General features: G+C 45.2%; 1 protein-coding gene across 1 annotated transcript; it reads right to left on the bottom strand.

The window, feature by feature from the left end:
- Positions 1-13: 13 nt before the first annotated feature.
- On the bottom strand, positions 14-20030 carry LOC133412718 (potassium voltage-gated channel subfamily H member 7-like). Its single transcript, XM_061696301.1, has 17 exons — positions 19955-20030; positions 18633-18863; positions 14517-14672; positions 13718-14185; positions 10705-10919; positions 9608-10033; positions 7892-8123; positions 7652-7819; positions 6974-7173; positions 6584-6586; positions 5590-5842; positions 4526-4731; positions 4001-4085; positions 2888-3163; positions 1875-2004; positions 1613-1794; positions 14-705 (listed from the first exon to the last, which is right to left on the bottom strand). Exons 1-17 carry the CDS (start codon positions 20028-20030, stop codon positions 491-493), a joined length of 3522 nt encoding a protein of 1173 aa, XP_061552285.1. The 3' UTR covers positions 14-490.
- Between the last annotated feature and the right edge of the window lie 4382 nt (positions 20031-24412).

Raw genomic sequence — 24412 nt, forward strand, 5'->3', positions numbered from 1 at the left:
ACTGTGTACGCTTTTTATTTTCGGTTGTTTCGTTGCTCAAAAATGAGGTGACATACAATATATGTTCACATGGACAGGAAAATAAATATCTTAAAAACCTCAAAATGAACTGAAATATTTGCACATTTCTACTTACTAAATCGACATTGTGATGGCTGTGGGAATTGATATATTAAGGAGCAAACCAAAAATACTCTGTAAAAAACAAAAAACAAACCATGCACATCTCATGTCACTGACAGTGTTGTATTTAAAATACATTTATAGTAGATTATGATCTTATATGTTCTGTACACAGTGTATATATAAATGGATTTAAGAAATCCAAATTGCAACTAGCAAGGGATATTCTGTAAAGGAATGGAAGTTTATTATTGTTGTTGTTGTTCCTTTGCATATTCAACTTCTTTGACCCTGAGTCAAAACTTAGGAGAAGGTCCTTAGTTGTCTTGGGAACGTTGGGCAGGGCAACGTGTAAGGGAGCCGCGGGTCACAAACGGGTCTGCGGAGTCCCGTTGGTACCGAGCTGCAGCGAGCGCGCGCAGTCTGAAGACGGCCTCAGGGGATGCTGGCAGTGGCGTCGTTCGACGGAGGACACGCTTCGAGTCCCTGCTTGCATCCAACTGCGTTCGCACCTGGAAGAGTCTCTGTGCGGCGCAGGAACGGGGAGGTGGCGCTCGGTCGGACCTCTTCTGGGCCAGGAGTCTTAAAAAAAAAAAAAAAAATTTTTTAAAGTCAGAACACGAGTATGGAATGGATTTGAATAGGAGTTGGATGAATATTAAATAAAATTCCATCCAGTTGTGGAAGTGTATATATATATATATATATATATATATATATATATATCAAATAAATTAAAAAAAAGTCTACACACCCCTGTTCAAAAGTTTTTGTGTTGTAAAAAATTGACCAAGATAAATAATTTCAAAACTTGCTCCATTTGTTTAAATATATAACCTATAACCTGTGGAACTCAACGGAAAAAAGTAAATGCGATTTTGATGCACAAGTGTGCACACCCTCTCATACGTGGGGGGCGTGGCTGGCTTCAGAATGAACATTGAAACATTTTAAATGGTAGTCGGCACACAGCTGCTAACATTTAAAGTGCCTCTGATTAACCACCTGCTAATTTCAGATGTTCTAGTAGGCTTTCCCTGATATCTTTTGCCTGAAGGTTTTGCGCAAACACTGACGCTTCTGTTGGACTGCCCCAGGGCATCTGTGGCTACACGTGTAGCTTACCACCACTAGGGTGAGAACCAATTCCCCCCCCGTCTTTTCATCAACTTTGGAGGGATGTCGAGTTGTTCGTAATATTTTCTCAACTTGGTGATGACTGTCTTCATTGTGTTCCACGATGCGTTCAATGCCCTGGAAATTCTTGTGTAACGTTCTCCAGACTGTTAGGAAATCCCTCTGATGCTGTGGAAGCTTTTGCAGACCATGGCTTGTTCTGTAAGCTGTGACTAGAAAAATGTCAAGAAAAGCCTACAAGAACATCGGAACTTTATTTTGGGTTAATCAGGGTTAAGATTTTCTTTCTTTTTTTTTCTTTTTTTTTTTCCAATCGAGTCCCAAACTATGAGAGGACCGTTTTTTAGTCTACCAGAGGCGGAGTAGGACTGAGTCCGGGAGTCGCCTGGATGGCCGAGGACTCCGGCTGCTCCCTGGTGGTCAGCCTCGGGCACGCCGGACCGGACGGTGCTGTAAGCGGGAGGGAAGGCGGTGGTCTGCCTCTGGAGGAGCCGGAGGATGGCTTGTACGTCGGCCGTCATCTGGGACTCCAGCCTGTAAGCCGAACACCGCAAGGTCGCATGACCACGTCGTATCCCACCGGGCACTTTTAGACCTCAGTTTCCCTTCCGCACCTGTCGAGGTGCTGTTGCAGTCTGTCCAGCCGCTGCTCTACTTCGACATAGCCGAGGTCTGTATCGACGTCCTCCTCCCCAGTCGGCGTGGCCGGACACAGGGACGACTCCTTCGCCTCGGCTCGGCAGCCTGCACGCACAAAAATCTCTCAGCACAAAACCAGACCCGCAACCAAGCAATCCAAGAAGGTGAGGTTTTTTTTTTTCAAAACCTGGAAAACGTTGAACATTTTGGCATTATAGAGCTCATTCATATATGGGAGCAGTCACAGAACTATGCATATCCACACATGTCCATACGCACTGCATTGATTGCTATTATGATTATAAATACGCTATGACAACTTTGGATTGACACTATAATAATAGCAATAGGGTTAGGGTTTCAGGACAGTGTTACTGTTTTCAAATTAGGGTTTCAAATCACGGTTAGTGTTTCAAAGTAGCGTTTCACAATGGCGTTAGGTTTTAAAAACAGGGATAGGGTTTTAAAAACAGGCTTAGGGTTTCAAAGTAGTCCGCTAAGCTAAATGCAGACTTGTGAACTGGTTTGACATGTCCAACTTGGGAGAGGCGGCGGTTGTGAATCATATTTTGGGGGAAAAAAGCACATAAGTCGTCTTGTGGCTTTGCTCTGTATTTGCACGATCTACATTACGTTGCTAGAATCTTCCGGAATCGATAATAATAAGGATGATAATTGGAATAATAAGAAGCAAATCTCAAGTGTCACAAATGAGAAGTCTGGAAATTAGGGTCTGGAGAATTGTGGAATTTTGAAATCTGAAATTTGTCGGCATAGTAACCCTGTATTTGGAAGCAGTTTACAGAATGAAAACATATTCATTTTCCTGAATAAATAGCAAAACCAGATCATCAGCAGTGGTCTGTATTTTCCCCAGAGCTGTCTAATTGACAGACAGAACAAAGTTTTGTGTATTCACACGGCTATTATGGGACATAACCCGATTCCTTGTGTTCCTCGTCATGGGAAGGAAAGCCTCCATCCTCACCTTTTGCACGGACCTGCGCGCCATCTCCGGGCGTGCCGATCCCGAGAACGCCAGAGCGGTGGTCTGTCGCCGGCGGGTAGCCCAGTTCGCCGGCACAGCAGGGCTTCTGTTCCTCTTCCCCCTCCCCGCTGCTTGTCTTCCCCTCGACCTCCTCTTCCTTGTCCTCGTCTTCTTCCATGGCACAATCTCCCTGCTGATTGGCTGCAGGGGAGGACGCGCAGATTTGCCTCTGCTTGGTGTGACACAATGTTGCTGCGGGCTCCCTTTGTAGAGAGCCTGGAACAAAGCGCAGGTATCGGGAATCAGGAAACTCGAATGTAAAGAGATCCAGTGCAAGCGCTTGGGCTGGTTGATTAATAATCAATTCATCGAGTTTTGGTCAGGCCGATTTTAAAAAAATTTTTGGAGAATTTTTCTTCGCACTTACCATCTTTCTTCCCGCGATGGAAGCAAACAGAGAGGCGCTAGTTTACAAAAGTTCAGTCGGAAATTTGAAATAGTTTCAGGTTTGCAGTGTCAGAAAATGAGCAAAAAAACAATCCGCTTCTAAGTTCAAAGGTTGTTGCAACCAAAGGTCGTAGTAGCAGTAGTACATTTAATCAATATTTCAAACGGAGACACGCCGTAGACTGGGAGAAACGTTTTCCTGTGCGCAACTCGGAAGATCGCGAGTCCCAAAAGTTCCGCTCAGAAGCAGACGACATCAGCGGAATCGTTTTCACGTTGTTGTGCGTCCGACAAGAAAGGAGAACAATTGTGGAGTCAAACGCGCTGCACTTTAAAGCTGAAGTTGCCGGTAAAAAAAAAACCAAACAAAAACAAACAAACCATTTTTGTCAAATATGTTCAAACTGTCTCCATGACCTGACTGTAGAAGTTTATTCAAATAATATTTTGAGAGAAAAAAAACCCAAAACATCTCCTTGGGCCTATGAGCTAGTGTATTGACCGTGTCAATCATTTGCGTCACTTTGACATTTTGATTTTACCCTCTGACCAAAATGATATGGTGATTAACTCACTCACTGCCAGCCTTCCCAGTTAACATGGATATTTGACTTCTAAAGCCGTCAATGGCAGTGAATGTGTTAATAAAAGGCAGCTCTAACATACCAGCGGAAGACTTCCTGGTGCATGACGCTCTCCTTCGACTGGTTATAGCGTCAATGTTGGAAGCGGTGTCTTGTGGCTGGGTTGTCTGGGCGGTTCAAATGGGATGCAAATCAAATGCATTGTTATAAAACACGCTAGTAAGGAATTATAAAATTCAATTGATGCATTTAGAATTGTTTGAATGTTGGCCTCTCTCGGTTTGGGATGAACTGCTGCTGTAACTAAAGCATGGAACATAAACATGACCTGCCTGTTGCATCTTGCTTTTCATGCATTATTATTATGATTACTATTATTACGAGGGCTGTGCATGAATCGGTGTTGACTCGAATTGGGATCGAATCAGAATTTGTGGATTTGAATCAGAACAAAGCTTAGAATATCATACTACTTACGTCATTCTTAAACTGCATTTACTCAAAAAAAATGACGAATTTTTGTGCTTCGTTATTCACAAATTCACTTTTTTTTTTCTTTTTCTGTGGAGCCTATCACCTTTTTTTTTCCGGAAAAACGGATGCATACCTTGGCATTTTCATCACAAAGGTCAAAGGTCAGCTCCAGGTTCGTGATGAAATGCTCAGCAAATTCTGGGTACATATCCAGAACCTCCAAGAGCTCCTCCCGCTGGATGGTGTGCAGGTCGCAGTAGCTCAGAACCCGCACATCAGCGCAAGATTTCCCCGGCTTGGCGGACAGGTGGATCATTTCGCCAAAGGTATCGTTCTTGCCTGCAGAAGATGAGGTTGAGCCACTAATTAGTCTTTTTTTTTTTTTTTTTTCCCAAGGGACCTGCCATTTGCAATGGCCAGGCTGGGTAGCGGCGCTCTGTTTGAATCCGAACAAAATTCGACCCAACATTTTAGAGCATGGGCACACAGAGATGCCCCCCCCCCCGCCCCCCCCATATCGGTTAAATACTGAATGGCGATGAGCGATGTAAAAACGTCTTCACTTCTGATCACTCATTAGAAAGGGTAAAACAAAGAATCAACATTGAAGTCAAAGGAAGATATTCAGCACTTTGACCTGCTTGGAGCGGAATAATAACAGGCCCAATCGGATGTTTATGCGGCAGAAATGTGATTTCATTTGAGACCAGACGCATGTCTCACCAAGCGGTAGGCAGTCGGAGTGATTTGAGCCTTTTGAGTTGTTTTTAGCTATCGCTCTCTCTCGCGAGCATGTGCCCACGCCACCTGATGTAACGCACACTCAGAGGATTTCCTCTCCCTTCCATCGTGGCGGCAGGGACAGTTGACCATTTTAGCAAAAAAAAAATAAAAAAATAATAAAAAAATATATATATATATGTCAAAGCCATGCCTGGGAAAAAGGCCCTCATGACCACTTTTTCAAGGGTTCCCCATCTGGAGTTTTTAATCCCGTTTGATTGCAGTGATTGCCTCGAACGATTTTACAACACAATCGGAAGTTAAGGATATATTCATTTTTTGTCCAGAACACTTTCAATATTTTTTTTGGGGGGATACGGCAGCAGTGATTTTAATTCTGTTGGGCCCCAAAGAAGCAATTGCCGATGTGAACCGGCGCTGAAGAATGTGGAGGTGTGACAGTTTCAGACCCACCCAAGATGGCTACAACAACATCTTCTCTGAGGATCTCGATGGAGCCGCGTGTGACGAAATATAGCATGCTGAGCACGTCTCCGCTATGGACCAGCGTGTCTCCAGGGGGGGCGTGCGTGGTCTTGAACCTCGTGGCCAGGGCTCGGAGGCAACCTTTCGTGGCGCCGTGAAAGGCCTTGCAGCCCTGCAAGAGGTTCTTGTTGAGGTGAAGGCAGATATCTGCCTGCAGGCACTCTGGGAAACCCTTCAGCACCTAAAAGCAGACATATTTGTGGTTAAAGCCAGTCCACGATTTGGTTCTTACGTTAAGTTAAGGTGATTGACAGTGCTGGAGTTTTAGTTTGTCATAATTTGTTCAGAAAGGACCGTTTTCTCGTGTGTGTATACATTTCTTAAACCTTCCTCAGTTTGTGGGGACTGTTTTTTATTACAATACTGTCCTGCATCAGCTTATTTATTTCTCCATACAGACCTGTTTACATTTTATTTTTATACAGGCTGAAGCATTCCGTGACGATCAGACACAAGTACAGGTAGCCCATCGCATAATGCTAACATAATATGTCTACATGAGCAAATATCAGTCACAGCTATTGAAGCATTTTCAAAACCTACAAAGTGATAGCAATATCTTTTTTTTCAACGAAGTCAATGACTCAAATAATTTGCTAATCTTAAAACGAAGCATTTTAAAACCAGAGCGATGCTAATATGCTGTTTTAACAGTAAAACTATAGGCCAGTGGTTCCCAAAGAGAGAGGGGGGGGCGCGCTCCCTTGGGGGGACGAGAGAAATTGCAATGTGTGAAATAAACTGCAATGGAGTGTGTTTTTATTTATTTTTGTGTGTGTGTGGGATTTCTTATGAACCAAAGGGGGGGGGGGGGGGGGGGGGGGGGTCAGCAGACAAAGTTTGGGAACCACTGTTATGGGCTATGCACCGGACCATCGTAATACGAACAGTAGCAGCGTTAACAAATGGTACGTAGATGTACCTCCTGCTCTCACCAGAGTGGTCCGATCGTTCCATTTCACGTGAGCCAGACATGAAAAAGACAAGTAGTTGTGAGCACTGTCAACACCAGTGGCATGAACATGAGATACTGGAAGAAGCAGAGATGCAGTAAGAAACAAACTTAAAGGAGACATGACGCTAATCACATCATGTTCAAAGTAAAGACCCATGTTTTTGGAAACAAGGAATTAGTCATTTTCCCGTCAATTGTTGCGAAGCAGAATGATGAATGAACTGATGCATGACCTCAGCCATCTTCAAAATCTGCGATAAAGTTACTGTAATTGTATTGCATTTTGATACATCTTGAAGGTGTCTCACTTTGCGTCGCACGCCACACTGAAACGAGCAGAACGCGTTCCTCTCATACCATATTCATGTCGATGCCGTTGGTGTACGTCCAGGCATGCTGAAAATATTCCTCCAGCCGCTGCCTGAGCGGGTTCGGGATCTGGTGAAAGCGGATGAATTCTTTGACACGAAGCATCTGGAGGTGATAACGGGCCGTGCTGGAATACAACCTCTGGATGATGGCCGACACGTTCCCGAAGATGCTGGCGTACATCAGCGCTGGCGAACACAAAACGTCCGGAGAGGGTTTTAGACCGATTGCGAGATTCAGTGCATTGCGGCTTTTTTAAAAATCATATTCATACTGAGCATAATCCGCCATATTGCAGCATTTTGAGGCTACGGTGTATTCCCCCCCCCTGGTCAAATAAATGCTTCCTAGCCTAAAACTTTAAAAGTAAAAAAAAACAAAAAAAAAAACATGAAAACATATTACAAGGAACAAAATGTATGGTAGAGGTTTGTAGGAGAGTGAGGAAGATTAGTAAGAGTCCGGGGAGGGTCATTGAGCTTTAAAATATGTTTAAAATATAAATCATTTAAAAAAAAAATATGTGGCGGACTTGATCTGTTGGTCTGGAACCTAAAACCTGCGATAAACGAGGCATTGCTGTGTTTCAGCCGGGACTCCTGTTGGCCAATTCCACAAGGGCTACCGTGTGCGCAGAAATGTGACGATTCCGACTGAGTCGCTCACATCCGATGAGCATGACACAAATGGAAAAGATCTTCTCCGAGTTGGTGTTGGGGGAGACGTTGCCGAAGCCCACGCTGGTCAGGCTGCTGAAGGTGAAGTACAGCGCAGTCACATACTTGTCTTTGATGGACGGCCCGGAGCTCGGGTCGCTGTAGTTATATTTCTTCCCTAGGAGAGAGCAATCGGAGTATTATTAAGTGTCACAGGTTTGATGAAATAAAACTAACAAGACGCAGTCACCTATGGACAAGCCCAGGTTGTCCAGCCAGCCGATCTTGTGCTCCAAGTAAGGCTTCTCCACATTGCCGATGGCATACCAGATGCAGGCCAGCCAATGAGCGATTAGGGCAAAGATACACATGAGCAGCATCAGCACGGCGGCGCCGTACTCGGAGTAGCGGTCCAGCTTGCGCGCCACGCGTACCAGACGCAGGAGGCGGGCGGTCTTCAGCAGACCAATTAGGGTGGTGGTCTGCAATGCGACGAAAGGACACTTGGAATTATGCAGAGCAGAGCGAAGTCCCGCCCATTTGCGGTTCGCGTTCGCAAATTCACCGTTTGCGATAGGACGTGGCCTCGCCCATTTGCTGAAAAATCTCTGTGTTCGTTCCGTAATGCTCGAAAGATGCCACAAGATGGTGCCGAAGCCAATATAAGAAGAACGCAGTCATTGGCGTCGAGGAAGTATGTTGAAGTGACACACCTCGACAGAGAGGGACTCACATCGTTGTATGTCGGGGAGGAGCTAAGTTTAGCCTGGGCTGTGAGTGGAAGTTCTGGATGTTATCTTCGCCTCATGTACATGCGCGCTCGCACTTTCAGGGAACCTTTTCAAAATCATCTGTGAGCCATTTTTCTTTGAGGGTAATGAGCTTAGGTTCCACGGAAAATCCTCAAATAGGCGAATTTGGGAAGAGTGAAGCGCAAATATGCGGGGGCTTACTTTATTTCAGAGTCAGACCCAAAATCGTGGCCTCGGCCAAGAACTACGGTGGCCTTTGCAGGTCATTTGAACTGGTTACACGTCTTTTTTTTTTTTTTTACAGTTGTGTGAGAGTTAAGAATGTTAACATGTCACTTAAACATTGCCATTTCAAAAAATGTTTTTTTTTTTTTTTACAAATAATAATAATAATAGGGAGCAAGAGCTGCTACATCATACTGAATAAATAAACCGGACCGGATCATAAAAGAAAAAAGATCAAAGATTTCCATGCGATTGCCAATTAAATCAGTAATAAAAGAAAAAGAAAAAGAAAAAAAAAAAGGATTCTTTGTGGGAAATGGTTTCTAGGCAACCCGGCAAGATTAGGCCAAGATTAGAGCAGCTTTCAAAACAGACACTATTTCAGCACTAAGCGACTCACAGTTGAACTAAAATGATTTCCACTTCCAGGGGGCTAAAAATAACCACCCCCTTTTCACCTCTTCCGTCGGTCAGTTACCCATGCGACAAGGACGTAGTGCGTCTCTCGGCATGGCATCGCTCAAATGTCGTCAAATGTTTTTTTTTATTTTTTTTTATCTTATTCTACACTGCGGCCAGCCCGCCTGGCCGAGACCCCGATAAATTCCAAGATATCCAGCAAGTACATGGTCGCAGCGGTTGAAAAGCAAATGATCACATTTGATTTAAGACACTCTTTATATTTTTATAGCCACACGTATACTGCACATTTCTTCTATCGCGTTGAATGGTGGCAGTCCAAATATTAAAACTGTGACTCCACACAAATCCAAAGATTTATTTAAGATATGTTTTCCATAACAACAGTCAGTATGAGTGCAGTTTTAGTGCTACTGGAAACTGCAACACAACTCCCCTCATAATAATAATAACACTTGACACCTTTTCATAATCTCTGTAAATAAAAGGCACAAGGGCACTTCCGGGCGGTACGGACGCGAGTGACTACGCAGAAGGTTTACGCCGCAACAGGATTATTGGCGTCTCACCTCGTCAGATCCCGATCCAAAGATGAGCAGGTCAAAGGGGATGGCGGCCACCATGTCGATGAGGAACCAGCCTTTAAAGTAGTGGACGGCGATCTTGCCCGCGTGGCTGACCACCTCCTCGTTGTTGTTGACGTACGTGGTCCGGAAATTGATGAGGATGTCCACGATGAACATGATGTCCACCATCAGGTCCACCACGTTGAGCGGCGAGCAGGAGTAGCCGCACTGCCGTCTCTCCAGCTCCTCGATGTCGTTGAGGAGGAAGGCGGCCGAGTAGGGCGTGAAAATGGCCGTGTAGATGACCAGCAGCAGGATGAGCCAGTCCCACACGGCTTTGAAGGGGCTGTAGTGAAGGATGGTGCACTTGTCCATGCGCTGGCTCTGGAGTTTGTACTCCGGCAGCACATCGGCGCCCAGCGAAAGGACCTGGAGAGCGTGACGGGTCATTGTGATCCCAAGTTCGGGCAATCCTGTTTTATTGGCCAGAGAAGGCATTTTCATCTGGGCTGCTTTCTCATCATTGTGGTTTGAACCACAATGATGAGAAAGAAAACTCCATTTTTTTTTTTTCCCCCCCCCATCTGAGCACTGAGCAACTCCACTTTAGCCAGGGCCGTCACTAAGGTTTAACAGATTGGGGATTCGCCCCCCACGATCAAAGCTGATCGAACTTTTGCAAACTAAAAACACAATCTTCGACCGCGGGGCGGGGTTGGCGGGTGCTGCCGATCGAAGTTTTACAACCTTCAATCGCAAGCGTCGAGGGGCGGGCGTGCTGATGTAATACTGTACCAATGTACTTCGCCCACCCCTGCAGTGTCCGCTGTACACTCCTTCACTTCATGCTTTACTTCAACGATACTGAACGTTACAAACACAGACTTACAATTTGTTTTCCTCATAAAAGCAACCTGAACATCAACAAGTCACACTCACTGCACGGACCACCGTCCGACTATGTGACTAAAAGAAGAATACAAAAAAATTGCATTCGCCTGCTTGAGATGGAGGGGGGCGTCACATACTTTTTTTCCACAATTCGCGGCAGTGCTCAGCCCCTTTTACTGTATACCTGTTATGTATTCACATGACCTCACCTGTGTGACTTTATCCGTGACATTGTGCGTGCGGTCTTTGACCTTGGGTGCGATCACGGTTTTGTCCGAAGGCGGCGTGGAGGGGCACTTCTTCTCCATGTTGGCCTCCGAGAAGTTCAGCGTGATGAGGGGAATCTTGTTGATTGTGCTGTACTTGTTGAGGTTGGAGTCAGAGGTGGAGCAGAGCAGACTTGATTTGATCTGGATGAGAGGCCCTGAGGAGACGAAAACCGAAGGCGATTGATTGCTATGGCAAGCGAAGCGAAGCACGAAAGTGAGTTGAAACGCATCACAGCGCAGACGATACAACATCACTCCCGACACTTCTTATGGAAGCACCCAGGTTGGGAAGCACTGACCTTTGACTCAGCTACTCTACATGCCCCCCCCTTGTGTCGGCTATTATTTAAAACAGGCACAGTAATGCACAACGAAAAGTAAAACGGTGCCGCCTTGACATACAAGTGCCCCAATCAACGGGTTTTTCAAGTTCCGAGCCATCGCTGGGTCCATTTGGTTTTTTTGCTCCGTGTTGTGTGCCGACATATTAATTACAAGCAAGCTTCAGCTACACCCCCGCTGGAAACGAATTTCCAAAAAAAAGGAGAGCAACAGTTGCGCATGCACTTTCAGCCATTTTCCGAAAAGTACAAATGGTCAAAGACACGAAAACAAAATGAAAACCCAACTGATTCATGTCTGGTTATCACAGAAACTCATCTAGAATTTCAACTTGTAATTCAAAGTAGCTGCGGCACGGCGGGCAACTGGTTAGCACGTCTGCCTCACAGTCCTGAGGACCCGGGTTCAAATCCTGCCTCGCTTGTTTGGAGTTCGCATGTTCTCCCCGTGCCTGCGTGGTTTTTCTCCGGGTACTCCGCTTTCCTCCCACATCCCAAAGACTAACTTGCTCGTAGGTGTGAATGGTCGTTTGTTTATAGGTGCCCTGCGATTGGCCGGCAAGCAGTCCAGGGTGTACCCCGCCTCTCGCCAAAGTCTCCCATTGGCGCCAGCACGCCCACGACCCGCGGTATGGGAAATGAATGAATGAATGAAGTCCAGGTAGGCGTTGTACCGTGTGGACCCGTTATCTCCGCAATATTCAGCACTTCACTTTGCGTTCTTTGCATTTTTGCTTTGTTTTGTTTTACCTTCAAGTATCAACTCAACGTTTTCAGTGACGGCTGGCACAGGATGGGATATTTATCTGAAGTCACATTTCTTCCCACATTCAAGCAACCATATTGACAAGCGACCACAAACCGACAAAATCTCATTTATTTATCCCAACACACGATCGATCCAAGAATTCGTGCAGTCGGCATGCCTGAATTGTGCGCTGAGCGACAGATGTCTTAGAAATGGGATACACTGGAAATGCAGGAAGCTTCCCTTTGTTTCCTTTGATTTTGCGGCCATTGTCTGCGATGGCAGCAACAATAGCAGGGAAGGTGTGAGGGGACCAGCGGAAGAGGAGAAGTGAGGAAAAAAAGAGCTTTTTTTCGGCAAACTGGATCTGACATCAACCCAGATGAGCAATATTCATTACTCGGTGGTCGAAATATAACCGTATCAGATTTCACATTGCAAAAACAACAGAAGGGTTAGCAATGAGAGCGACACTTCTACTTTCCCACAGTGAATCATCCTCTTCCAGATCTTCTGCTCTTAACTTCAGCTATCTGCAAGTTTCCCTGAACCACATCCATAAATCTCTTCTTTGGTCTTCCTCTTTGCCGACTATCTTCTGGCTGCATTTTCAGCATCCTTCTAACGATGTATCCAGTGTCCGCCCCCCCCCCCCCAGCACGTCCAAACATCTCAATCTGGCCTCTCTAGTTTCCAGTCTGTGCTCTCCCTCTGATGAGCTTATTTCTGATCCTTCTTAAATTCGAAAATCCAAATTTAAGCTCTTCAAATGTCTTGAATTCAATGGCAACGTAAATTCTTTTAAGCAGGTCTTAATTTTCTTATGTTCATTTGGCGACTACACGAGCCCAACTAAGTAACTCATCGACTGACTGTTTCCCCCCTCTCTCGACATCATTTTGGGTTACCACTTTGGATTTAATCACCACTTGTTTCATTCAAACGGCCTCACAGCAGCACCAGACACATTTCACGGTCTCAGAAGAGAGCGTCGCTCTGATTCAGACAGGCGTGAGATGAGAGAAGTGGAGAGTGTGTGCTACAAAACATCCACCCATCCATTTTCTGCAACTGCAGGGAGCTGGGGCCTATCCCAGCGGACGTCGGACAAAAGGCAGACTATACCCTGGACCGGTGACTTGGGACACGAGTGAGCCGGAGCCTATCCCAGCAAGCAGCGGGCGAGACGCGGGGTACACCCTGGACAAGTCGCAGGCCAATCGAAGGGCAACCATTGACGCCGATGATAATGATGATGCGATCTCCTAATTTGCATATCAGATGCAGTTGCAAGTATCTGGAAATAGCGTGAACTGGACTCTTCTTGTTTCTTTAGACTCTGAAGTGGAGGATAGGGGAACACCCACACCCCCTTTAATACCAAGGTCAAGACAGTCCTCCTGTATGGATCCGAGACTAGGAAAGGGACTAACACCTCCACCGACAAACTTGCCCTTGATCGACAGAATCCTAAGACACATTCTGAATATGAGATGGCCTGACAGGATAACAACAGTCTACGGACGAGAACAGACCAGAAGCCCACAAGCCAGGATGTGAGGATGAGAAAGTGGGGGTGGACTGGACACATCTTACAAAAAGCAAAAGACAACATAACAAGGACAGCACTGGATGGTAAGACACAAGACAAAAGCAAAGCGAGGAGGCCAAGAAAGGCTTGGAAAAGATAAGTCCAGAGTAAAGCCAAGAAAAACGGACAAAACTGAATCTGTTGGAAGCATGTGGTGAATTGGATTCACTATTTCAATCATGTCAGATGGGAGTATGTTCATACAAACACGGAAATGACTTGATTCTGTCACTTCATTTGTCGCACGGGCACAGTAAAACAGGAGCATCTTACCTTCGCTGGCGTGCCGATCCCTGAAGGCCATCTTGGAGCAGGATCTAAAACCATCCACGTCGTAGAGGGAAGAGGCTCTACGAATACTACATACACTGTCCCTGGATGCATTTGGAATGAGGCCTGGGATGGATGGAGCAGCAAACATTGTATCACCCTGGCTCTTGACAACAGCCTCATCTGGGTATAATCTGCCCCAAACACCTTTGGGCGACGAGTGGTCCAAGGGGGCAGACACAGGTGTGGAACAAAAACTTGGGGCGATAAGGGTGCGGGTGTCATTCGGGTTTGGGGGACTCCAACTGTCACGGATGTTTGGGAGTCGGTCGTTGCACATTGCCACAGAGTCGTCGCTGTGGCAAGGAGAGTCGACCATCAAACCGTCAGGGTCTTCCTGAGGCAAGGACTGCTTGCTGATGCCCAGAAACGGCAGAACTGGCAAATGGAAATGGAAGGCTCTCCTTTTCCCTGAAGGAGGAGTAGATGACAGTAAAAGCCTATGCTTGTAGTTTGGCAGTAGTAGTAGTCGTAGTAGTAGTTTGATTGTGCCTGTTCCCAAACATAACAACTAAAATATTTTGAAAGGCAATTCATCCCCAAATAAGATACAGGCAGAAAATTTTCCCTGGTGTTACAATTTCAAGGAATGAGATTTTGAGATTTGCTCAGGAGATATCGAAGCTCGGCAACTTAGGTTAACATGTCATTTGATGATGTTGATACAAAAATAGCAGCGGTTTTATCACCTTACTTAGTTTAGCCTGAGCACCTTGAAGGATTTTATCGGGTTTTCACTTACGTTGGTCAGCTTTGGAAGGGGAGGCGGGCTTTAGCTTTTCCACTGAGGCACTGCTGCCCACGTCCAGAATGCAATCAAAGTTGAGGATGAACATCATGACCACACCTTCTTCATTCTTCACTGGGATGATATGTGTTGCACAGAGGAACTTGGAACCTGACCCAAAAGAGATCCGATCATTGTTAGTGAAAATTGTCCGGTAATTGCAAGGATGAGCCTCCATTCAAAACCCACATCCACAAATCAGTTTGAACCAAATTGCTTAGAGATGATATATACAGCCATATTGAGTAGCTATTACAATTTCTTTCCATGGGACGAGACTGAAGAAATGATACTTTGCTACAATGTAGTCAGTGTACAGCTTGTACTGTACAGTGAAAATGTGTGTACTCTCCCCTCAACATAGTTATTCATGTCTAAACCAGGCAACAAAAGTGAGACGTCTCCTGGAGTCTCAGTCAAATCGAACATGTTCGATTTCATTGCAGACCTTTTTGGCAACTCCTCTGCTCACTACAGAGGAATACCTTAACGTAGCTTAAAATCGCAAAACTCGTCACCAAAATGCACGTGGACAGCTCTACTCATGGCCACTTCCCCCTCTCAAAATATCAGAACGATCATATCGGCCCAATGTTTTGGATATTTGGATATAATATTTTGAGAGCGCGAGAAACATTTTGGTCCCAGAGTCGCCGCGACTGATCACTCTCGCCAGTCTCGGTTGACATCTCCACCATTGAGATAGGACCTTTCCGGATGATGACCTGCCGTAATGATGACAAAGAAATGCGAGTGAGCGCTATATACTTAACATCTATGTCCAAAAAAATGGCAACATAAATGAAGTCAGAGATATACAGGACGTGAAATATCTCATTATGTGGCCTTATTTAAGTTGACGTATTCAGTCCCTTACTAGCTGCTTCTAGAAGACACTTTGAGCATGTAATGGTGTGAACTGTATACATATATTTATGTTTTAAACGTTGAGTGGTTTGGCTTGCTGTGACGTCTCCAAAAGTGTATGGTAGCCAAATGCGGGTTCCCGGGGAGAACCCGTGCTCTTTTTTTTTAGCAATACTTTCCTCTGGATTTTATTTGATTATTATTATTTTTTGTTTTGTTTTTTCAAGCCTCCTTCAGCGGGACACTGGTATCTGTCTGGCAATGTTATGCCAGTATTTTCAGATATTGTAGCATATGACTCATTAATAATGAGGAAGGTCTCCAGTGCATATTCAGTTGTAAAATGAACCTTTCTTGAAGATCCTCACAGTCAAATCAGGCTGCAATTCCACTGTCGACAGGAAGTTATTTATAGCTCAGCCTGCCTCGCAGAAGCTCTTCGGGAGGAGCTTAACATGCTGTCCAGAAATTCATTAGGATGCAGAAGTGGCCAATTTGATTGTTTTTCCACGTCAATTCTGGAATTTGTGCTATAAATACGAAATCATTTTGTGCAGCCGGATAATGAATCAAGTGCTTCTCACTTGACTTGAGAAGGCGAGGGCTTGAATTACGCGTTGCTGAGCATTGATTCCGCTGGGCTCGGTGGTACGATTCCCCGAATGGTACATCACTTTTATATTATTAGTCACATCAAGTCTTCTGATATGAAGAGCAATACAATTCGTCGAATAATTGAAAACAATCATTGACGGATTAATCGATTATTAAAACAACCCTTGGTTGCAGCCCGAGTAGCAACAGTTCTGAACTTTCTTCATTTATAGACAGCCTGTGCTGCCGTGGACTGATGAACACAACATCTTTTAGCAGTACTTTCGTAACTGTTTTCGAGCTTTATGTAAGTTAAGATTTCTTAATTGCAGGTCTTCGGAGAGCTCGTTTGCGCGACACGTGGTCCGCATCGGGCAATGCTTGTTGAGAATAACATACTCATAAATGGTATTTACTAACCTCCTTTTGTGGACGTACGCATGCGGAAGTTGAACTGAAATGAAAATGTTAAATGCTACAATATAATTATTATTATCCAGTCATTTTGAAATTGACTGTTTCGCAAAAAGAAATCCTTCAGCACATTATTGTTCGCTTGCATTAAACCTTAGCGAGACAAAAGGTCATGTGAGATACAATTTAAACCAAGCAATTACACCTGGACACATCTTCAAGTGATTGATGTGGAAAAGCAATTCATTGAAGAATTGTAACCCTGACAACAGCACCGTATCGCAACGCTCCATTCCTTTCGGCAAGAAATCAATCACGTTCACCCCAAAGTTAGACAGTCGAGAGAGAGTTGAGGTTCTCAATTTAAGGTCATCGACCTGCATTTGCTGCCATCATTTCATGTTAGCGCAGTTATTACTTTCAAGACAGCTCACATTGTATGTGTGTGCTTTGTTCATGTCGCATTGCAACCGCATGTGTAAAGCCATAATACAGCAAAGAGCTTATCCTTCCTGATACAGGACTTATATGTAGCGCATGCTTGACATTCCTGAGATAAAGAAAAGCTACGGAGCGTTCCAGTGGGCAGACGACCAACAATGCTTACTTACAACCATAGGACGTGGTCTTGTCCCTTGAAATACTGATAGACAATGGGGGGGGGGAGTTCGGAACTCGACGGGATGGATGTGGCCTGCGACGCAGTGAGCTCCTCAATAAGGGGCGAACGACAAGACCTGAGGGGGGGAAGCCAGCAGCCTCTGTTGGGGGTGCAAAGCGGCATACGGCACCGGTGCTAACTGTCACATAATGGCATCGTGTGGGGGATTTGCTTCCTACATCCAACTTTAAAATCGCCTCCATGTGTCATCTGGAGCCGTGCCAACAAATTATTGCTGAAAAATCGATTCCATTACATTACATTACACCTATATGCGACGATGTTCTCTATCTATCGGGAATAATATCACAGACATACAGACGATGACGACCCAACTACACGGATCTGCAGCAAAATGGGACTCAGAATCAGCAAAGAGAAGACCAAAGAGATATAAAATTGGCAGGAACAGCCAGCAGAAAGTCAATGTTCCAGCTCAACCAGCAGAAGAAGTCCACCTATTTGGGTGGGATCATTTCCAGAGGAGACCTCACTGATATTGATCGAAATTGAAGGCAGCAGGAGGATTGCGGCCCATGAATCGTATTTGGTTAGCAAAAAGTACTTCCATCCACAACGAAGCTGCAGCTCTTCCACAGCATTATAATGCCAGCAGCCGTTTATGACAGTCAAACACAACTTCCAGCTGTGAGCCAAAAACTGACAGAGATGGACGACTCTCAGGAGTCACACGTCAACAGTCGAGTTGAACGCTCAGACTCTCGCATGATGACTGCAAATATGTGGTCCACTATAAACTGGGAAAAAAGAGTCAAAGAACGAACACGAGAAAGGATGCTAAGGTTCTTTTTAAATCACTAAAAGATGTATTCTTCTTCTTATTATTATTACTTATTCTTCTTATTCGGCATTCTTGAGAATCAACTTGACATAAACCTGAACTACGTCACTCATTGTGCCTGTTTGCCTGACGTACAAAGTCAACAAAGTATGAGTTCCCCTGTTCTGATCTACGTGAATCGTGGATTAACGCAACCGTGAACTCTGAGATTTCCCTGACCCGCGAGCTGTGGATTACGAAGCATTGCATCACTTTGGCCCAAGAAAAATTCTCCATCTTCGAAGCCTCACACTCTCAACTGTGAAAACCCCCAAAGACATGTAAGCTAGGTTAAGTTCACAGTTTAGCTAACCAATATTGCTGGTCAAAAATGAACGAAGTTTCATGTCGGTTATGGGTTCAACTGAGAAGACAACAAAGTAATTGTTGTTACGCAGAGTGTAAGGGTACGCCCTGAAACCAGAGGGTCGGCGGTTCGTATCCCCGCACGAACGCATCTTGTCGTGGTGTCCCTGGGCAAGATACGTAACCCACGTTGCTTATAAATTCATGCGGTTGGATGTTTAGTGGTGTTCGGAGGGGCCGTAGGCACAGAATGGCAGCCAGGTTTCGGTCAGACTGCCCCCTGCAGGGCAGCTGTGGCGACACAAGTAGCTTACCACCACTAGGGTGTGCCTGTGGAGTGAGTTTGTATTTCACATTGTATTTCACAAAGTCAGTCAAGGTCACTCACCATCCTTCCGTTGGTACATGATCTCCACCTTGCGCTCCTCCGTGCCCAGGAGGGCCTGGGCCACTTGGGTGATGGCGTAGCGGCTGGTGAAGCGGCCGTGGAGGAAGTCACACGTGCACGACTTCTGCATGACGTCCGGCCTGGAGAAGCCGGTCATTTCGCAGAATCCGTCGTTGCAGTAGATGATGGCGCAATTTTGCACACAAGCATTGGCGATAATGAATTTCTTATCTGTCAACAGAGGAGTTGAAATAAATTGTTCATTAGACAGGTCGCCAAAACAGCAGTGCGTCGTCCTCATCGTTGTGGAGCCAGAAAAATGACACCATTGAAGTTTTGGCATTGCAAGTCAATGTCGGGCGGCACGGTAGCCGACTGGTTAGCACATCCGCCTCACGGTTGTGAGGACCGGGGGTTCAAACCCCGGCCCCGCCTGTGTGGAGTTTGCATGTTCTCCCCGTGCCTGGTTGGGGTTTCTCCAGGCACTCCGGTTTACCTCCCACATCCCAAAAACATGCACGGTAGGTTAATTGAATACTCTAAATTGCCCGTAGGTGTGAATACGAGTGGTTATTTGTTTCTATGTGCCCTGCGATTGGCTGGCGACCAGGTTCAGGGTGTACCCCGCCTCCCGCCCGAAGATAGCTGAGATAGGCTCCAGCGACGCCACGACCCGTGTGAGGATAAGCGGTCAAGAAAATGGATGGATGGAAATCAATGTTGCCATTGCAAAAAAAGAGATCGGGTTATCATTGCGATGATTTATATCTTATATCTTACAGCTTGCAGCTCATCTTCATGACTGGGCCGAGTGCCTCCGAGCTCGGCATTACCCCCACAGAGTCTCGATGGGGTTTAGGTCTTTGCACTCAGCAATTCGGCTCGCATTGCATGTATGGAAAGTGAGACATAAGTTGAGATTGATTGAGAGGTGTGGGGTGCGTTTACTGTTCAATCAAGGGACACAAGGACATTTATTTGAGTTTCCAAATTATTCAATTCAATTCCATTTATACAGCTCCAAATCTAAAAAGAAACTCTCCATTAAAAAAAGAATAAAAATAACAAATACTGCTCATTAATAACAAATGAGATCTCAAGTTGGTAGAATTCCAATCAATGCAAAAGATGTAATTCTGGCACCTGTACCATTGACAGGAGGTTTTGTTTGTTTAAAAGGACAAGAAAACATATATTTTGGACGAAAATGAAATCAAATCCGTGAGTAATGAGACTTGTGTTTTATGTTTTTTGTGAGAATCATTTCAGGGGCGCAGCATGCAACACAGCACAGGAAAACACATATCATGCACTGTACTTACTTTGTCCTTCGAATTTACGAATTATGACTCCAAGAAATGTGTTCTGTGGCGCCATGTGACCCCTCCGGACCGGCATGATTCCCTCTCCCCTCCCCAAAACAATCCTCTCCTTTTGTCACTAGTCAGCCATGGTGGTCAGAAAATCCCCCACCCCCGCCACCCCCCCATCCCATATCCACCCCCCCCCCACCCCCGCACATCTCCCCATGACGCACGTTAACAGTCTTGCAGGGTGTTCTCGTGCACAGATACAAGCAGCCGCCTCAGGTTTCCGAGATGCTCTTTTGTGTCGACTCTTGCGTGTGCGCGCAGCCACAAGAGCGCAGTGCATTGTTTGTGTAAACGTGCGGCGGTGAAGGGGGGGGGGTGGGGTGGGGGGGGGGGGTGGATGGTCGAGGGAGGAAGGGAAGGTGGGGTGCTCTGAGGGATGAAAAGTGCTGACGGATGCAGGGTGGGCGTGTCTTCTTTTTTTTGTGTGTGTAATGGAGATGTATCGACGACCACCCCCCCCCCCCCCCCCCCGCAAATTTGAAAAACAACAGTTCCCAGGTGTCTTAACCCTGACATACTGCTCATTTACCACGCACACAACGTATATGTTCCAATGGGGGCAAGAATTGTCTGTGAAATTGTGACCAATATTTTTTCAAAATGTATTAATAGCACAGCTGACATTAATAAATGGATGACTAATCCGTCGTCGGAAAAGGAAAGTGTAATTTGTTTCGCAGGACTCGCGTTCTAAATGTATTCTGTTAAATTGATTTACGAGTTCTGTTAAATTGCCTTACGAATTTTTGGAACAAAGGAAATTTTGTCTTAAGTTACGAGCAAAAAAATAAAAATAATATATATATATATATATATATATATATATATATATATATATATATATATATATATATACATATATATATATATACACATCTATATTAACATAGCCACTCCCACCACACTTGAGTAGTGCAGCCGGGTCTACTGCCTCTGTCGTACATGCTTCTCCTCCTGTCCTGGTCTTGTCCTGTTCTGTCCTGGTCTTGTCCTGTTCTGTCCTATCTTGTCCTGTTCTTCCCTCGCAGGGTGTAGCACGACTGACCCCATACAACACTCGATACTAATGTGTCATTGTACTAGGCATAGAACAATTTGATAAAATAAAGAGTGACTCGACGCCACAGATGTCCCAAATAACAGGACACGTGACATAGTTCAAATGTACGAGAACAACTGAAAGAAAAGCCAAGGAACTAAATCCAAACTGACTGAGGAGAGAGCTGATTGGTTGACATCAGGGTAGCGGGGCTGACGAGAAAAGGTAGAGACAAAGGCATAGGGAGCAGACAGGAACACTCGATTAGGACAAGAGAAACTGAAACGATCTGGACCCCCCAAAAAAGGACCATGAACCCCAGGTCTCTGACATCACCCTGGAGGAGATTCCATTTTCGCAGATGGCTTCTGGGGAAGCTCCAGGCATGGCCGGACGACCTGCAGAGTTTTCTAAGCAGATTTGGAATAAGGACATCATTTGCTCAACATTTCTTTTACAACGGGAACTTTTCCAGCATGCTGTGGTCTCTCCAAAAACCAAGAAAGGAGACGTCACACTCAAGAATTGGAAACGTGTGACTCTTTTAACACACCGACTATATAATACTCTCAAACGTTTTTGCTAACACGACGAAGGTTTCTATTCAGCGTTCTAGAATCGTCGTTACCCCGGGATAGACTGTTACCAATGCAGCAAACCCCGACGCTCGATGTCACCCAAATATGGAGGATCGTTTAATGACATCCCAGGGAGGAAATTCTTTCCCCCTCTCGGCTGGTGCACTCTGCTCCGAGAGAAGCGCCTTCCCATTTATCAGCTTGTTATCGGCCAGTGCAAGGACGCTGAGAGCGGAGCAGTATCGTCGCTACTGCCGTCGTCACGGGACCATTACTGTCGTTGATACGGCCGTTGCTGTGCTCGTTGTTCTCGCCCTCCCGTGTCTCTCCATCTCCAACCAACCCAAAAATCGGACTTGACTTGCTATAGAAGTAACATCTTACGTAGCGAAGGTTTAGTTCGGATGTTTACGGAAAAGCCCTCATCGTCACCTTTCCTGGCGTATTCCCTCGCTATCTCCGGAGCGCTATACAGGTCGGCTTAGCGGTCGAGGGAAGCTCGGCATGAAGTAGCTGCTTTGTCTTGTCAGTGTCACACTGACAGCTCAAATGTCTGGCAAGCGCAGCTCGCAGATGCTTGTTCACGACCTGGCTCGGTCCTTTCAAGCACTTTTTCGGTAAGATTAGATTAGTTGGCGAGTGTGCTCCCGCTGTTTCCTTTCATCGAATCACACTTCCTTTGAGTTGAAAATAAACTTGGGAAATGCAAAGCGAGAGCCAAGGGGTCGAATCCCGTCACGCGCGCGCCGCATATATAAAGTCGGCACACCTCTGCTTTAAAAAAAATAAATACAAAATAAAGGGGACAAAACGAGACCAAGATAAATCGTTTCAAAACATCTACCGTTTATGAAATCTATAACCTGAACAACAACATGTGAATCTTTTCGAGTGGGGGGAGGTTGGGGGACACAACCGACTGAGTTAATGTGGTTGCACAAGTGTGCACACCCTCTTGTAACTGGGATGTGGCTGTCTTCAGAATTAACCAATAACATTCAAACTCATCTTTAACGTGAGTCAGCACACACCTGCCACCATCGGAATCAGTGAATCTGAGTAGCACAAAATATACTCCAGCTGTTCTAGTAGGCTTTTTTTTTTTTTTTTTTTTTTTTTTTGCTTTTGACCTGAAGCCTGACGGTTTTGTGCTAACACCGACAGCTATTTGGAACTGTTCGTAATTCCTTTCACCTCAGTTCCAGCTCATGAAAAACATCCCCAAAGCTTGAGGCTGCCACCACCATGCTTCCCTGCTGGCGTGGTGTTGTTTTGGTAAAGAGCAGTGTTGCTCGCGCCCAACAAACCTTTTGGAATTATGGCCAAATGTTCAACCTTTGTATCCTCAGGCCATAACACATTTTCCCACAGTTTTCTTTATGGTACAATTAGAGATTTGTATTTTTTTTTTTTTTTTTTCAATATCAGCCACTACCTATTGTCAAGTGAGCTTATTGGTGGATATTCTTAACTCAAACTTGTCAGCCACTTGCAGAAGTGCTTCCCGAGTCGCAAACGGGAAAGCAAAGGGTCGAAGACACACGTTGAGAAATAAGTTATACTGTTTTACTCTGATTTGATTTTTTTTTTCCCCCACCAGATTTTCTACAGGTGATACCATACACACACACAAAAAAAAACATTTCCCAAAAGGCCTTTTATAAAATGTATTTTTATTTTGATTTTTTCTATTTCTCTGGAACCCATTCTCCGATTTTCAGAACGCTTGTTGCGTTGTTCTCCGGTTGAATTGCCCATTCCGCCCATTCTGTGATTTTGTCACGTTGATCTTGACAGTCAGAGTCGGGATTGGAGCCATCGGTCATTGGACGACTGATGCACAGCCACCCAAGGTTTAATTAGTCACTGGATGGCATCAGCTGATTGTAGGACCCCCCCCCCCCCTCCCCCAACACTCTCTTCTTGATCCTTTGTTTTGTTTCCGTGCCAGCTCCGCAGTTGGAGCCACAGTTGCCATGGAAACTATCTTGTGTACTCTGACCGTGAAAACTGAAAAGAAAAATGCACTGATATAGTCGACATCAACTTGTTTGGCCATATTAAATCGAATGCCAGTCCAAAATGAAACAAGGTTCTTGATTTGAAGCAGGTCGGTTCAGCTCTGGGGCAAAATGTTTTCATCTCTTGTCATACGTTGTCAGAAATCTGCATGGAGGAAATATGAGAAACAGTACAATGATGACTTCTACAATTGCTTTTTTTATTTTTATTTTTTTTATTTTTAAATGGAGGACATGCTAAATGTGGACCACTCCGCTGTAAGTCCAGTCTGCATGCAGGCTCCACCTTTCCAATATGGCGACGGGGCAATCGTTAACGAGCCCACCAATCGATATTGAGCCTGTGTTGACTTACGGCTGACACCGAGAATTGTGCAAAATCAGAATAGTGCACAAAAGCTATTTTAAGTTATTTTTTTCTTTTTTTTCTTTTCCCCCAGTGCACTCTGAAAACACATCCAGTACACGATGTGTGAAAAACAAAAGCAAATCTACGCCGCCCTCTGCTGCTGATACCGTAAAAAAAACACGAATACAAGCACGTGATCGAATGGCGGAGACATAAATGTGTTTTACGGCATTCCCTTTTCAAATAAAATTGGATTCAGCTTTGTTTAGCTGCTCAGTGCCACAAAAATGCAACACACGTGGGGACGACTTGAACTTCCACCAACGACCCAGGCTAAATGTAGCTCCTTCCCGACATCCAAACATGTCAGTCTCTTACTTGAGATGTCATTGAAGCATATGTACTTCCTTGACACCAATG

Source organism: Phycodurus eques, chromosome 1 (assembly GCF_024500275.1).
Source record: "Phycodurus eques isolate BA_2022a chromosome 1, UOR_Pequ_1.1, whole genome shotgun sequence".
In the NCBI taxonomy this organism is placed as follows: Eukaryota; Metazoa; Chordata; class Actinopteri; order Syngnathiformes; family Syngnathidae; genus Phycodurus; species Phycodurus eques.

Coding starts and splice junctions, on each gene's coding strand:
- LOC133412718 (XM_061696301.1), bottom strand. CDS start 20,030: ATGCCGGTCCGGAGGGGTCACATGGCGCCACAGAACACATTTCTTGGA. Junction 10,920..13,717: donor GGATCGGCACGCCAGCGAAG/GTAAGATGCTCC, acceptor TCGTCTCCTCAG/GGCCTCTCATCCAGATCAAA. Junction 10,034..10,704: donor TCACGGATAAAGTCACACAG/GTGAGGTCATGT, acceptor CACGCTCTCCAG/GTCCTTTCGCTGGGCGCCGA.